General features: G+C 43.9%; 1 protein-coding gene across 3 annotated transcripts in view; it reads left to right on the forward strand.

The window, feature by feature from the left end:
* Positions 1-17,669, forward strand: part of RBM44 (RNA binding motif protein 44) — an 88,179-nt gene that overhangs the window by 55,472 nt on the left and 15,038 nt on the right. For all 3 annotated transcript variants that reach the window (XM_068245367.1, XM_068245366.1, XM_068245368.1), the window contains 3 exons: positions 938-1,017; positions 2,682-2,755; positions 15,864-16,959. In XM_068245367.1, coding sequence (XP_068101468.1) covers positions 938-1,017; positions 2,682-2,755; positions 15,864-16,959 — 1,250 coding nt within the window. The remainder of the gene's footprint in view (positions 1-937; positions 1,018-2,681; positions 2,756-15,863; positions 16,960-17,669) is intronic.

The following is a 17,669-nucleotide window of genomic DNA, read 5'->3' on the forward strand; positions in this document are numbered from 1 at the left end:
TCCTTAGTCTAAATAGCCAGATCCCTCCCAATATAAAGCATTCCCATACAATGTATAAATAGCCTGATGTGCCCTCCAGTGTTAGGCAGTCCTCCATATAGCCAGATGTAGTCCCCCCAGGTATGAGGAATGGATCTTGCAGTGTGTGAGGTAATTACTCTGGAGCAGAATGGATGGAGTCGGCAGTGGGGTGTATCACAGATCTTGAAGCAGAATCCTGTACTTATCATCTTGGTGTGCTCCCGATGTCTGTTCCACCGATTTCCCCCCCCCCCCTCCCCCTTGCAATAAAGTGAGTGGCAGTGCACAGTACAATACTCCGTTCACGACAAAGAAATTCCTCACTGCACTGTGTATCTTCTAGACAAACAAAAAAACACTGGTCAACTCCAGTAGACTTTAGCTCAGAGGGGTTATCAGTAACATTACCTCTACCTGCCACTCAGGTGCTCTAGGTTCCCAGCTTATAGACCCATTGCTCCCGGCGACAGCCCCTCCATACTGAGCCACTGACTCCCCTGATGCACTTGTATAAAACTGTTTAATTCACTCATCTCAAGTACACTTTAACTTCATGTTTATTCCTCTATCTTGTGTGTGTGCAGTTCTGCAAAGGCACACCTCATTCACAACCTCATTGCTGCAAGTCTGATTATGCATGATCTGAGTGGGAACATCCAAATTTTGCATACAGATTCTTGGTTTGTTCCAAGTAAATCTTAGTGTTGCCTATTAAAACAAATGTGGAAAATTATCCTGGGTGTATAATTCAGTTTAGGAGGCATGAGCAGGTAAAGAGGCTGTCAGTGCACAGTACAGTAACTGGTAAACCTGGCACTTTTATGCTGATAGAGCTAGAGTCTCTACAAGTAGCTTCATTTATTTTTTTTTGATTACTTTTGGGGCTTTCTGATATTTTATTTTTTTGTCTTTGAAGGCACGGTATGTAAACCTCTTTCAGCAGAGCCACACAAATATTATGTCCATGTGGGAAACCTAGCCCCAGTCGTAACAGAGGTATGCTTCATTTCACTTTATACTTTTACTCTACAAAACGTGTGATACTTTTTTGTTTTCCCAGTTGTCTTGTAAGATATATAACTTTGAGGGCTGGTTCACACTACAAGAGCTTTTTCTAAGTGCTTGTGTTTTTAAAATCTCTTGCCAATGTATTGCTATGGGTGTGATCCCTTAGAGCCTACTCGTTCCCAGTGGAACTGGAAGTCCCTAAAGGATGCAGAGTCTTCCCTCCTCTCACGTATCTAACGTTTTTGTTTTACTAGGTTAGAGTTGTCCTTTAAAAAACACCGCCTTCTATGGTTCAGTACAAGGGCAGTGCAGATAATACATGGTTCACCCTGTAAAATGTTCCTATATGCTGGGAATACACGGCTCGATTCTGACTGAGCCAATTTAGATGGCTCGATAGATAATTTCCGACATGTCCGATCTCCGGCCAGATCGTTTCGCCGCTTGATTCTGCATTGAAGACCATGCAAAAAGATAAGAAAAACTAGCGAAAGATAAGAGAATCGAGTGGGATAATTGAGAGGCAAAATCGAGCCGTGTATGCCCAGCAATAGAAGAGACACCTAAGTATAGATATAGTGACACAATGGGAGAGACAGGCTGAGGGAGAATCATTCTATTCACCTCATCCCAGTTTATTGTATGCTAAGTCCTATTTTGGAAAACAATTCTTAATCTACAGACCATCTTCAACACTGCTTTCAGCCATTGCCTCTCGAGGGGATTGGCAAATAATTTTTTGCATGTAACAGCTGCGTTTGCTGAATCTTTTACTTTAACCTTTTAACTGCCTGTCCCAAGTCATCTAGTTTTCGATAACCTAGGGCAGAGATGCTGCATCCGGCTATACTCGGGAGCCCCTCTAAGCCTAATGCAGAGCAGCGCAGGGAGCACTTGATATTTACCTGATCCAGTCGCAGGATCTGCTCTCCTCTTTCTTCATTGAGGGGCTCTGTAACGCTGACATCCTCCAAGTCCCATATCACATGATGTGCAACGTGATTGGGACCCGAAGGAAGATGTCCGCGTTACAGGATCTGCTCTCCTCTTCCACCACGGTGGGGCGCTGTAACGCTGACATCCTCCAGGTCCCATATTACATGATGTGTAACGTGATCGGGACCCGAAGGAAGATGTCCGCGTTACAGGATCTGCTCTCCTCTTTCTCCATTGAGGGGCTCTGTAATGCTCACATCCTCCAGGCCCCATATCACATGATGTGTAAAGTGATCGGGACCCGAAGGAAGATGTCCGCGTTACAGGATCAGCTCTCCTCTATCACCACAAAGTGGTGCTGTAATGCTGATTTCCTCCTTCGGGTCCTGATCACATGTCATATCTTGTTATTGGGAAGTCGAGAGCCAAACCTGTGCCTGGATCAGGTAAATATCATGCGCTCCCTGCACCGCTCTGCATTAGGCTGGGGGAGGGAAAAGGTTAATAGTGCTACCCCTGACCCCCAAATTGTCCCTCATCTGCGGAAAGGACAGATCTTCCGGTATGAAAGAAGGAATAATAGTCAAATCTTATGATGGGTGGGATTTGGTTTAGGGTTTTATGCATAACATTGATCAGAATTCACCTTTTTGCCTTCTAATTTATTTCTGATATAAGTTATAGCACTCACTTCTTCTGTACCCAAAATGATACAGGTGGATTTGAGAGTTGCCTTTGGCAAGTTCCTGCTGAGTGAGGTTTTCCTTGAAGTATCATCTCTTACTAGCAGGTAATTGTTATTGGTGTCCTACATTTATCTCTGAACTACTGTACATTTATTTATTACCACACTGCTTCTTTAGATAAAAGGTATATTTTATTCCATTAAAAAAGCTTCTAATTTGAAACCCTTTATTTGAGCTGCTGGTAGTCTTTTGTGCATCCAGAGGTTTAAACATGCACCATTTGATACAGCTTTGAAGCAAGCCTGTATTAACCACTTCGCATTCAGTCGTTTTCACTTTATGCATCCGAGCAATGTTCACCTCCCATTCATTAGCCTATAACTTTATCACTACTTAGCACAATGAACTGATCTATATCTTGTTTTTTCCGCCACCAATTAGGCTTTCTTTGGGGGGTACATTTTGCTAAAAGCCACTTTACTGTAAATGCATTTTAACAGGAAGAATAAGAAAAAACTGAAAAAAATTCATTATTTCTCCCATCGTCCTCCAGGACGGCTGCTGCTGAGACATTGTTGTCTCCTGTCTCACTGGAAACACCTGAAATAAATTGTAAAGCCAATTAGGTCTGAGTCCATAAAGGACTCCTCCTCCCTCTCTCATTCAGTTTTTTGTTGTTTCCCATTCACACTGGACGCCTGATTAGTGAGCTCCTTTATTTTGTCTGGCATGGGGGTTGCCTGGGGCACCCATGTTATAGATAGGCTCTATTGCCTTGTGGTGGTTGGGGGCTGGTAACGGAAGTTTCGGCCCTGGTGGGAGACGGTAGGGGAATGTGTTTTACCTGGTCTCCTTCACTCTCGATGGTATGAGAAGCCACCATGGCCGCCTTGCATGGGCGTGATTGTGCGCAGCCGGATCGAAGTTGCCGAGTGCTAATCTCGCGGGAGTACGCCGTAGGTATGGCGTCACTTCTGCTTCCGGTTTCTGGGAAAGGACGGGCGGGGCGGCGTCCGGAACCAGGAAGTGTGGCTATACAAGCCACGCTTGGGCGCACATGTAACGCCGCATTTCGCTGCAATATGGAGCAGCTGCAGACCTCCAATACGGCAGCAGATGACACCCCGGCGGCGGTACCTCTGGAGTCTGGCGCAAGTCCGCGGGTATGTGGGTGAGCAGGAGATTGTTTTTACATATAGTACAGGCAACATTGCATTGATAGAATGTTCTCTGTCTTGTGTTTTCTCCCCACAGAAAGCCACAGCAAAGCTCAAAATAAGATGTAGAGTGTGCAATGCTAGGCTTCAGGAAGGGGCAACTAAAAATATATGCAAATACTGTCATTCAAGGTCAAAACAGTCCCCTACTCCAGGGGGAGAGAGCTCCCAGGCTACTTTAGCATTATTAGATCTAATGCAGACTGTGAAGACTGAAATCTCCAATACCTTTACTGCTTTTAGGTCAGCACTGTCGGTAACCCAGGATCAGTCCTCAGCTTCTATTCCAGGGGGGGGTAGATCGTCTGGGAGACCCAAATGCAGATCAATCTACTGCTGATCGTTCAGATCAGCAAACAGGAATTCCTCAGCAAGGCCCTGTATCCAATGTTCAGGTCTCTTCTGAAGGTTCAGGAGAGGAAGGGGAGGCCATAGAGTCAGATATCTCTGAAACTTCTAAAGCAGTCAAAACGACTCGCTATTTATTTTCTGCAGAAGACACAGAGGAAATACTAAAGGCAGTATATGATTCCGAACAGATTAAATCTGGTGTACCGGTTACTTCTGTTCGTGATGACATTTATAAGGGTTTGGTACAAAAAACAATCTATGTTCCATGGAGTTCCAAGGAGAATTGCTATTTGGGAAAGATCTTGACGCAGTATTAGAAAGATCTTCTGACAAAGGGAAAAAGTTTCCGGACAAAAGGAAGAAAATTACCAAAAAGCCCTTCATGAATAGAAGAAACCCGATAAGGGGAGAATCCTCTACTAGGGGTGCTTTTCTGTCGAAAAGGTGGTCTTATAATGCGGGCAGAGGTAGAGGGTCCTTTCTGTTCAACAAAACCCAGGGCCCTGCCGCAAAACCAGCAAAATGACTATCAGGGTCCTGTAGGGGGGAAGTTAGAACATTTTCTTCCTGCATGGAAAGAGGTAACCAAAAGTCCTTATGTTTTGAGTTTAATCCAGTATGGTTATCGAATCGAGTTCAGTGCAGTTCCTCCTCCCAGCAGATTAGTGACAGGGGTCCTGAGGGATCCTCAGTGGACACAGGCCTTAAGAGACTCAGTAATTTCATTACTGGAAAAAAATGTGATCAGGAGAGTCCCGCTGCAGGAACATTTTCAGGGATTTTATTCAAAAGTTTTTCTAGTTCGCAAACCATTGGGGAAATTCCGAATGATCTTGAACTTGAAATCCCTGAACCCTTACATTGTGGAGAAAAAGTTCCGTATGGAAAGCATTACCTCTGTAAAAAACTCGATGTTTCCGGGAGCGTTCCTTGCAACTTTGGATTTGGAAGATGCATATCTTCACGTACCGATTCACCCAGCTTGTCAGAAGTTTCTGAGGTTTGCGATTCAGATCGGGGAATCAATATGTCATTACCAGTATGGGGCCCTTCCGTTCGGGATAACGTCCGCGCCGAGAATCTTCACAAAAGTGGTAGCAGAGGTAATCGCTTTCCTTCATCTCCACAATGTAAGGGTTCTACCGTATCTGGACGACTTCCTGTTTCTGGCAGAATCCGAGGAAGTTTTAAGGAAGCAGCTAAATTTTTCAATAGAGTGGTTGGAAAAACTGGGGTGGATGGTAAGCAAAGAAAAATCCCAGCCGAATCCATCCCAAAAGATATTGTTCTTGGGGTTGCTATGGGACACCACAACGCAGAGGGTTTACCTTCCAGTAGACAAGGTGGAAAAATTAATACAAAAGGTGCAATTTTTCAGGAAAGAAAAAAAGAGTATCGCTAAGAGGAATCATGTCCCTACTGGGACAGATGTCCTCAACGTTTCCAGCAGTGGAGTGGGCCCAAGCTCATTCAAGAGTTACCCAAACATGGTTTCTCTCGATTTGGGACAGAAATCAGAGGTCCTTGGACAACTATGTTCAGTGCCCGGACCAAGTTCTTCAGTCCCTTCAGTGGTGGGCTTATCAAAATCACTTGTCGCTGGGGAGACGATGGCTTCAGTTATCCCCAGCGAGAGTCTACACAGACGCCAGTTTATCAGGATGGGGGGCGCATTGTTCAGAGTTCCAGGTCAGCGGCCATTGGGATCAGGAGATGATAGAAAGCTCATCAAATTTTCGGGAATTGATGGCTGTAAAACTGGGGCTCCTAGGACTTCAAGTGCACCTAGTGGGGAAAGAAGTTCTAGTATACTCGGACAATATTGTCACGGTATCCTACTTGAAGAAACAAGGGGGAACCAGAGTTCAAAGTCTGCGAGATCTCGCGTTGACTATAATGACTTGGGCAGAACGGAATCTGATTTCTCTGAATGCGGTACACATTCAGGGAATCAAAAACAGATGGGCAGATTCACTCAGCAGGGGGATGACAGTGGAAGCAGAGTGGCAACTCAATCAGCAGATATTTTTGCAGATCATACAGAAATGGGGATGCCCAATAATAGATCTATTTGCGACGCCGCAAAACGCAAAAGTAAAAGACTTCTGTTCCCTACACCCAACAGTGCCGGAGAATCGTCTGGATGCGTTGGTAGTGGATTGGCCAACAGGTCTTCTCTATGCTTTTCCCCCCTTCAAACTGATTCCCAGAGTTCTCAGCAAGATTCAGATATCAGATTGCACGGTGATTTTCATAGGTCCAAATTGGCCCAGGAGAGTTTGGTTCCCAAATCTCCAACATTTGATAGTCAAAGGTCCTTGGTACTTGGGCAGCGGGGCAGATCTGTTGAGACAGGGAAGCCGGTATCATCCAAATCCGCAAATGTTGAACCTCACAGCGTGGATGCTGAGGAAAGCATCCTAGAGCAACAGGGGTTTTCAAAAAAGGTTATTTCCACTTTAGTGAAGTGTAGAAAACCTTCTACAAGGAAAAAGTATGCAAAAATTTGGAAAGCTTATTTGTTTTGGAAAGAAAAAAATGGGGTCAGATCAAATGACCTAAAATTTATTTTAGAGTTTTTGCAAAGTGGAGTAGATTTGGGTCTAGCAGTTAGTTCACTAAGAGTTCACGTTTCGGCACTTTCAGTTTTTCTAAATAGACGGTTGTCAAAAAATATTTTTGTTAAAAACTTTCTCACCTCGGTAGCCAGGTCTCAACCAATTGCAGAAAAGTTGGTGCCGCCTTGGGACTTATCCTTAGTCCTAGATTTCTTGACTTCGGAAAAATTTGAACCTTTGTCAGAAGTACCTCTAAAGTTTTTGTCCCTGAAGGTAGCTTTTCTAATAGCTATCACATCGGCTAGGAGAGTTAGCGACATTCAGGCTTTATCCATTAAAGATCCGTATATGGTGGTACACCTAGACAGGATAGTTTTTAGACCAGATCCAGCGTATTTACCTAAGGTAGCCACAGCCTTTCATAGGTCGCAAGAAATAATTTTACCTTCTTTTTCCTCAAATCCTACCAATGACCGAGAAAAGAAATGGAGTACACTAGACGTTAGGAGAGCAGTCTTAGTTTACCTTCAGCGCACTGCTGACTGGAGAAGGTCGAGCCATCTGTTAATTTCCCATGCAGGGTCAGGAAAGGGTTTACAAGCATCCAAGAGCACTATTTCCAGATGGGTAAAGGAAGTTATCACATTAGCCTATAAAGCCTCAAATACATCAGCTCCGACTAAAGTGACAGCACACTCTACTAGGTCTTTGGCAGCATCGTGGGCAGAAAGGTCAGGGGCAAGCCTAGAGCAGATTTGCAAAGCCGCAACCTGGTCTTCTCACACTACGTTTATCAGACACTATAGAGTGGAACTGCTTTCAAGCCAGGACCAAAGTTTTGGACGAAAGGTTCTACAGGCCATCATCCCTCCCTAAGGTAAAAAAAATTCTCGCTGGTCTCAGCAGCAGCCGTCCTGGAGGACGATGGGAGAAAGCCCCAGCTGCTTACCTGTAGCCGTGTTTCGGCGAGTCCTCCAGGACGGCTGCCTGAGTTCCCAACCCTAAAAAAAAAAAAAAAAAAAAATATATGATATATAAAATATGTATACACGTATGAATGGGTACTCGGGATTAACTGAATGAGAGAGGGAGGAGGAGTCCTTTATGGACTCAGACCTAATTGGCTTTACAATTTATTTCAGGTGTTTCCAGTGAGACAGGAGACAACAATGTCTCAGCAGCAGCCGTCCTGGAGGACTCGCCGAAACACGGCTACAGGTAAGCAGCTGGGGCTTTCTCAGTTTTCGGCCATTATAGTTTTAAAATAATACATGCCTGCATAATTTAAACCCTAGTATTGTGTTTGCCTATTTGTCCCGGTTATTACACCATTTAAATTATGTCCCTATCACAATGTATGGCGACAATATTTTATTTGGAAATAAGTGCATTTTTTCCGTTTTGCAACCATCACTATTTACAAGCTTATAATAAAAAAAAAAATAGAAATATTTCATCTTTACATTGATATTTAAAAAGTTTAGACCCTTAGGTAATTTTTTTTTTTTTATGTGGGTATTTTTTTGGAGGGTGGGATGTAAATTGTCATTTTTAAATGTAAATCTATGATTATTGTTATTTTTTTACATTTAGGTGTAGTTTTACTTTTTGGCCACAAGATGGCGGCCATGAGTTTGTTTACATGACATCACTCTAAGCGTAACATACGCTTAGAGAGACGCATGGAGGACGTTAGAGCCAGAAAAGGCGAAGCTTCCGAGAGAAGCTGTCGCTTTTTCTGCGGGGGAGAGGAATCAGTGATCGGGCACCATAGCCCGATTCACTGATTGCCTGGCTAACGAACTGCGGCCCGGAAGAGCGCGTGCGAGCGGCTGCGGGAGCACACATGGCCTCCTGGACGTAACTTTTACGTTGAGGAAGGTTAATTGGTTAAAATGTGTTAATGCATGTACATAGAACACACAAATCTGGCTATGCAAAGGATGCCTGTAACGTGCTCATGCACTGAACAGCGAAGCTTCCCACAGACCTAAAACCTCAGTCATTTTTAAAGCCCCATCTACACGGTAACATTTTCCATCAGATCAACCAATGATCTGATAAGAACGTGCATTGTGTATAGACGTCCAAATTGTTTCAGATCGTTTTTGCGTTAAGTACCCAAAATCGATCGGACCAGTCGGAAATTATCTAATAGATCCATTGAAAATTGTACTGTGTAGATGGGGCTTAAAGGATACTCGACCCAAGGCAAGGCTACCTAAGGTAAACACAGAGGTTCATGCTGGATCCATATTCCTCTGCATTGTCCATTCCTCTCCTTATTCATACTCCACCCCCTATCATCATGATGTAACTTTTTAGACAGGAAGATGCAAGCTTCCCACACCTTCCATAACCTGCATTAAAGTGAACCTCCGGACTAAAAATCTACTCAGCAAAACTGAAAATGCTTGGTATTTATTTAACAGTTTCACAGCATAAGAACTTTGTTTTTCTTACCAAAGCATCATTTTTTGCTGTATTTGTATCTAAGCTCCACCCATCAAAGACAAAAAGCCCGGGTTTTTTCCCTGATGCTGTGCAAAGCATGATGGGATTTGCTATGATGTTCACGTTGCTTAGCAGCTTGGAGGGGTGATCAGGACACAGGACAGTTGGAACTGTGTATTATACTCCCTGTCACCTCATTACAACCAAAAAGATGGCTGCCATCATGAAATCACAAACATTTGCCTGTTCTTTTAAAACAGGGTGGGTAAGAGATTATGTTACCTATCTATTTTAATTAACATAACTAATGTTACTTAATGACAGTATGTTTGTTTAGGCTGAAGTTCCTCTTTAAGGCCTGTACTTTCAAGAGACCACAACCGTTAGTTTAAAGTAACACTGAAGCATAAAAAAGAAGCAGATACTCACATATGGAAAGAGAAGGCTCTAGATCCCACAGATAAGCGCTGTAAAAATAGTGCAGGAGATTTGGGCGCAGCCGGCGCCGCCATAGGCCATAATAGGAATTACGGCTATATCAGCGCTCAGTGTGTAATTTGGACGCCATCAAAAGATGAAGCACAAATTACTAGAAAAACACTCATTTGGTTGACAGCCATAGCTGGAAGCATTATTACATCTTTCCTCCACTATCCAAGGCAGCCTGGAGGGGGAATAGTAATTAATGCCACCGGGACTCGTGCAGGAGCAGGGTGAGCTGTTAATCTGCTTTACCCTGCGGCTGAATCTGGCAGCTGAATCATAGGTATGCTCCCACAGAGCTTTCCCAGTCCTCTCTCCATGCTCTCATTCCAGCCCAGTCACCCACTATTGAAGGTATTCAACCAACTTCAGGGATTTACGGAAGCACTCAGCGACATTAGTGCTTCTCGAAAGCCTTCCGAGAGCTTCCGGTGCAGCAAATTTGAACGGGGTTGACATCGCTGTAACGAGGACATGGAGAGAGGACTAGGCTCTGTGGGATCCAGAACCTTCCCTCTCCAGAGGCGAGTACCTAAATTTTCTTCTCATGCTTCAGTATTACTTTAAGAAAATAAAATCAAAGCCAAAAAACTTCAGTTAGCAAAAGTTCCAAAGTGCTTTGTATAAGATGATAGCGATCTGGAAGTGTGTTTAAATGTAAGCTCTGTCATTAGCTGCAGTGAATCTGAGAACCTTCCAAAATCTGCAGTGTCTAAAATCTTACCAGTTCCAGGATTAAATTCTACAGTCTGTAAGTATTCCCAAACCACACACGGCAATATTTTACCAGCTTTCTGTTACGACAGATTGTCCAGTTCACACTTTTAATGGTGGTCACCAGAACCTATCATTCTTTAAAAAGGCCTTCAAAGCAAACATAAAAATGGTGTCAGGCAACCTAAGGCTGAGTACACTCACTCAATTTATTTGCCAGGTTTATTACTGCCATGTAGTAATAGCGCCAACAGATTTGAATGCTATGAACAATTTGTATAGGTAAGTTCTTATACTACGTTGAGATGGTAAAATTGGAAAAATGATTGGCCAATCAAAATTGATGTGTGTACGCACCCTCAGTTGAAAGTGTGTATGAACCTTTTCCCGTTGAATAAAGCCTTGTACACACTTTCGACTATGATTGACAATACTGATTTTACCACTTCCATGTAGTGCTAAGGGTAACCTGCACAATCAGCTCATAGTATTCTAAATCTTGTGGACCCTTATACTAAATGGAGGTGGTCAAATTGGTCAGTGATTGGCCAATCATAATTGAAAGTGTGCATCAGGCTTAATTTTTCAATATAGTCAGATAAAGATAAGTACACACCTGAGATAAAAGTCTTTGGGAAACGAAAGATCACAGACCAATTTTACCACCTTCCATGTGTTATGAGAGCATACCTACACAGTCTATTCTATTGAGCTGAGTACACCCATCAGATAATAATCTTTACAAACTGTTGTATAGGTTTGTCAGGGAGGTTTGAAAGACAGATGTTTCTTAAGCTGGATCTACACGAGCCGATTCCCTGCACGTTCCCCACGAGGGGACAATGGCAGGAAATCAAGCGGAAGATAAGCGGCGCGGTGACAAGGGCGGATCAAATTCGCCGCCCGCGCAGGCGAGCGGGTACGCGCGGGGATGCAGAAGAGGTGATCCAGCGGCTAATCGAGCCGCTGGATCACCTCTTCTGCATCCCCGCGCGTGCCCGCTCGCCTGCGCGTGCGTCGAATTCGATTCGCCCTTGTCACCGCGCCGCTTATCTTCCGCTTGATTTCCTGCCATTGTCCCCTCGTGGGGAACGTGCAGGGAATCGGCGGCGGCAAAATTGCCAACCAGCCCAGAATCACTGTCAAAAAGGCCACAGCATCGGCACCAGTTAGGCCAGCATTTACTTCAATTAGCCAAGCACAGCCCAGCATCACTGTCAGCCAGGTCACCGCCAGCCAGCCCGACCACAGCATCACCGCAAGGCCTTTCAGCCCACATATCATCCTTAATCCAGCCAAAAACAGTATTGCCAGGCACAGCAGAGGAGAATTGAGAAGCCAGGTGAGAGGCGTCTACTATATTAAGGGAGCATTCTGCCTATTTATGTTAAATGCTGTCTATTTATGTGCCTCATGACTGCTGAATTTGTGTTGGTGGGGGCCTCCTGATTTGTTGGGGGCATCATGATTGCTGAATTTGTCTTGTTGGGGGACTCATGATTTGTTGGATGCCCCATGATTGCTGAATTTGTCTTGTTGGGGGTCACATGATTACTAACTGCGAGACTATGGGCTGAATCATCATCATGAGACAGTAGCATTAAACCTACTTTTTTAGCTTTTTAAAACCGAAAATTAAAACTGGGAGGTACTAAAAAAAAAGTATACATTTTTCAGGAGTAGGATGGATGAAATTATTGTTTATCTTCACAGTTTATTTTCAACTTGAATTTTCCATAATGTTCATGTATGAGTTAAAACGTTTCTATTTAGTTTAAATTGCTGTTGCCACTTTGCGATAGATAAGTGACTTTTGGGTTGCAGTTTGGGCACTCGGCCTCCAAAAGTTTCGCCACCACTGCCCTAATCTAATGTCCCACATTGCTAAATTCATGTAAATTTGTCTTCACCCGTGGCCACACCCACATTCTGGTCCATGGCCACACCCATTTTTCGGCACAACGTAACCTCTATTTTTCTGCGCACTGCCTCCCCAAAATCTTTGGCGCGTAGTGCGCCGCACCACTTCTTCCCCACCCCTTTTTGCACCCCCCTTCCCCCTGGAAAATTTTCTGTGGACGCCCATGACACACCATACTATTTTCTGTAGAGGCTGGTCATTCTCTGTGGTGCATTGTCTTCTGGTTATCTCCTGCTGAGTAGAACAATGCCTAATTGCTAGGCAGATAGATGGTTAGATAGATAACTTCCAACATGAAATTATCTATCTGGCAGGTAAATCGAACAGAATATCTAATGCTGGGAGTACACGGGTCGATTCTGGCGCTCGATTCTGCGCCCGATCGTTTTGCCCACTCAATTCTCTTATCTTCCGCTCGATTTTCTTATCTTTTTTTCAATTCACTTCAATGAGAAATCGAGCAGCAAAAGGATGGAACGGTGATCAGCATAACAGAAAATACGGACACTCATCTGCAGATGAGATTCATACTGGTGGATGAATCAATTCTGTCCATTTATTAGTTGGGGAGGGATCACACTTGCATCTGCAGGAATCTGTGTTTTGCTGCACAGTTGTGTGTTATAGCTGATCTGTGATGTCTCTAAAAAGTAGTAAAATAAACAGATCTGATTTCTTCTTATGCCACCTCTTCATCCTTCTGGTTTACGCAGCTCCCCACCACTGGGTAGTGGTTAAAATTTTTTTATTTTTTTCCATCTTCTGCCTAAGATGGCCACGACCCCAGAGCTACTTCCGAGTCACAGTGGCGGGCACATACAGTGTGCACGAGAGCTCATTAGAAATGCGCATGTGCAGAGCTCTTGTGCATGGCTCAGTTGACGCTGCAGTCGATGGACCGTGACTGTTTATCTCCCCTGATAACTCCCGCAGTGTCTCTGATGCAGCTCTCCCTCTGTGCTGTCTGCGCTACGACACACAGTCACAAGTCGGGTACAGAAGGAGCACGCGCAGAGAGAGAAGCCTTCAATGGTGACGTGCAAGAAGGGGGTGGCAATGAGCCCAAGAGGGGTGGAAACAGGAAGGATCGGCTTCTAAGTCACTGCCTCCTCTTCCAGTAAAATTATTCGACTTAGATAAATAATTACCGGGACCGTTGGAGAGAAAGCAGTGAATAGGAGTAGTGCAGGGACGGGTGTGTGCACTTAAAAAGGGACATGTATATTAACCATTTACCGGCATTCTAATGTATTAATACGTCATGTTTTAGCCTGTTAACGGCAACATGACGTTTTAATACTTTTGCGCGTTCCCGACACTGCTCCGTACGTATGCGCGCCGCTCCCGCCTCCGTTTCCGTCAGGATTCCGTGTTGAGCGGTCCTCTACCGAATCGCAATGCCTGGAATGAATGGACGTGACCTCGACCAGCAGCCACATCCATTCATAAAACAGGAAGCCGTCACATTGTATTTAAATGTGGGGGGGGGGGGGAGTGAACAGTTTCTATAGCGGGAAAGTGTTCATGAGTGCCATCTTGTGGCCAAAAAGTAAAATTACACATACAGACACATACCGTACATACTTAACCAATACTAATAAAATTAATAACTTGCATTACCAAAGCGCCCCCCCCATAAAAAAAAAAACACTCGTAAAAAAAATGTTAAAAAAATACATAAATAGTTGCCTTAGGGACTCAGCTTTTTTTAATCTATATTTTATGAGGGAAAATTACTTTTACTTTACTACATAGGTGCTTTTAATTATGGACTGGACAAATGAAAAACAAAACAGAAAAATAACACCTATATTTCAAAATAATATATTGTTGCCATACATTGTGATAGGGACATAATTTAAATGGTTTAATAATCGTGACAACTGGGCAAATAAAATGTCTGTTTTATCCACAGGAGAACGTTTAATTGTAAAACTATAGCGGCCGAAAACTGAGAAATAATAAATCTTCCATTATTTTATTATTTTTCCCATTAAAACACATTTAGAATAAAATAATTTTTAGCAAAATGTACTACCCACAGAAAGCCTAATTGGTGACGAAAAAACGAGGTATAGATCATTTTCTTGTAATAAGTAGTAATAAAGTTATTAGGGAATAAAAGCGAGGAGCACGGACAGGTGAAAATTGCTCTGGTCCGTTAGGGTAAAAACCCTTAGGGCCCTTTTCCACCAGCGCGTTTGCGCTGGCTGAATCGCAAAACCGCAAACCGCTAGGGATTTTACAATCGCTACGGTTTGCTTTTTAACATAGGAATCGCGGTAGGTCATTTCCACTACCGCGATTCGCTTTTGTCGGGAACGCGAACGCGCGGCGGAGCGATAATTGCCGCGATTTTGCTATGCAGTGCATAGCATAGCAAAATCGCGGCCGCAAACGTCGGGGGAATCGCCGGTTTTGCGATTCAGCAATCGCTAGCGTTCAGCGTGAACGCTAGCGATTGCAGGTGGAAAAGGGCCCTTAGGGGGTGAACTGGTTAAAGAATTTTACTTTCTTACAAAAGTCTAAAGTATTCCTTTTAAGGGATGTGGTTTTTAAAAGTAGCCATTGATTTTGGTGAGAATACTCGCGTGTTGTGTGGGAAAATAGTGCAGGTTGTATGTTGTTTAAATGCAATGTGGAATTGCAGAGACCTGAAAATGTCCTGCACCATAGTCAATTGTTTGATGCATTTTCAAATACATTTTTGGTATGCTGCTAAGCACTGAATTATTCTCAAATGTGACCCCTTCCTTAAAGGACAACTGAACCGAGAAGTATATGGAGGCTGCCATATTTCCTTTTTAAATAATACCAGTTGTCTGGCAGCCATGCTGAGCTATTTGGCTGCAGTAGTGTCTGAATCACACTAAAAACATGCATGCAGCTAATCTCGTCAGATCTGACAATGTCAGAAACTCCTGATCTGCTGCATACTTGTTCAGGGTCTATGGCTGAAAGTATTAGAGGCAGAGGATCAGCAGGATAGCCAGGCAACAAAAGGAAATAAATATGGCAGCCTCCCTCTCGCTGCAGTTGTCCTTTAAAGGGTTGGAACCCCTGTCCGTTTTGATCTCCTGTTTGTGTTGAGCTTACCCTCATTGAGTAATAAGTTACCCAAACATGAAAGTAAGGTGAGACCTCTGCTCTGAAGGCCCATGTGACATTAAAAAACTCAAATTAATGCAACTAATAATGAACATCTGAGTTGAATCGGGAGTTTTTACACATTTTGTATACAAATGTATGCAGCTTGAAAACAGACGGTTTTCTACTGTGGCAGCATTTTACTGGACGATTTTAAAGATGCGTAAATTTGTATACAAATTGTGCATCTCACTGACCATCCCTGGTTGAATGGAGAATACTTATAACCTCTTCCCAAATGTAGAAAAGCCTGACAGGTACTCTTACCTTTTCCCCACCATGTTCATGATGTTTACTGGACATGCTTTGTGTTATTTGTTTTGAGTGTCCATGCAGTCATCAGAATTTCTTTCTTTTTCATATCAAGTTATGCTGTGCTGATCTTCACCTCCTCAGAACTGGCTCAAGCAGCTGTAAGGGAAATGGATGGAAAGCACATTTGTGGGAAAAAAATAAAAGTCCGTGCCATCAGCGTGTCCAATCGCAGTTATGAACTCTCTTCCGAGGTCATTAAAATGTGTTCTGCACCGCAGGACAAAGCAAAGATTGCCGGTGGTGAAGCTACAGAGTCTTCTTATCAACTGCAACCAAAAAAGCAACACCTTTTGCCTGAAGATGCGCAGCCCAAGGCAACGCCCAGAGGACCTGTTGACAACAGTATTGGTGGTTCTGCTACAAGTTCACCTCACAAGAGATCACCTTTCGTTTATGCCAACCAATCATTTCCATCTGCCCCACAATGCAATACTAACTTGTATAGCTGTATGCCGCCTGCATATCCGTGGCTGCACAATCTGTCTTATTCCACACCACAGAGATTCAGCAATATACCACATCCAGTGTTTGTGCCATACTCGCGTCCTCTACAAACATTCTCTCCTGCACCTTTGCCGTCTTTGAATTCGGCTATGTTTATGCCAATTAATACTAAACCTTTGTTTAGTTTTTGTAAGGATGGAGTCTCCCAAGCTCCTCAATACCCTACAAAAGATTTAAGTCACAACACCACCAGGTCCGCAATTGGCAGCACAAAAGTGCCAGATAAAATTGCCAGTGCTGTGAGCAATGCAGTTAAAGAAGCCATTTCCCATCCTGCTAAGAAGCTCACTTCCTCTTTGGCCACAATCGGTGAAGATAAAAATGCTATCCAAGTTGGTTCAGCTTTTACTGCTACTCCCCCTTTAGCAGCTTGTTTGCCTGCGACTGCACCAGCTACATGTAAGGCGACTGCTCCAACTGACATCTTGCCTATTCATGATACCGAGGCACGTGCATCAGGAGTAGCCAGCTTTAAACCCTCAGCGCCTCTGAGAGTTCCAAAGTTCCTTCCAGACAGCGTGAACCTTCCTGACACTTGTGAAATGGGAAGCACAACAGCTGAAGCTAAGCCAGCCAATGGAAGCACTGTTACCCAGTCTTTTAATGTACATCCACAGCAAAAAGATCCCATCCCAGACGACCTGGTAATACTTACATACAGTAAATGTGTTTATTGTTAGCAAGAATAGAAACCTGATTTATTTGTTAGCACTAAAACTCCACCATGTATTAATTTAACTTCTTCCAAACAGCCATAGTTGAAATCTTCACCGTTTGTGGCTGCTGATTCCTGCCAGGGCATAGACTGCACCTTTCGTGTTTGTGCGCTCCCATTGTTTGTGCCAATATGGGGTGCTGCAGCTAGGGCTGCACGATTTTGGGGAAAAATTGAAATTGCGATTTTTCTCTCAAATTGCGATTTCAATTGTTTTCACAGATTTTTTCAAAACCAGCTTTAGCATGCATGGCCTGTGTATGAGGGTGGGGTCAGGGTCTGTCAGGTTGATGGCAGGGGGCTGAACAACATGATCTGGAGCGTATGATGGCGGCGAAGGGGAGTGGAGCCTAGCTGTGGCAGGCTCTGTGTCAGACCATTTAGCTGTGCATTGTATTTCAGGCAATGCACATTTAGCCTGCTGTGAACTAAGTCCTCTATGATGACCCTGGGCTGGGGGCGTAACAATAAACAATGTGCGGCGGACGATTGCTTAAGAGCCGGGCAGCGGGGGGGGGCGGTTCATGTGAAGACTATCTGGTGATCGTCAGTATTATCTGCAGTTTTCAGAGTACCCGCTGTCTGTACGCTTGGCTGCATGGTCCGCCTACCACTGCGCCGAGGAGATCCACTGATTGG

The sequence above is a fragment of the Hyperolius riggenbachi genome, chromosome 7, assembly GCF_040937935.1.
Source record: "Hyperolius riggenbachi isolate aHypRig1 chromosome 7, aHypRig1.pri, whole genome shotgun sequence".
In the NCBI taxonomy this organism is placed as follows: Eukaryota; Metazoa; Chordata; class Amphibia; order Anura; family Hyperoliidae; genus Hyperolius; species Hyperolius riggenbachi.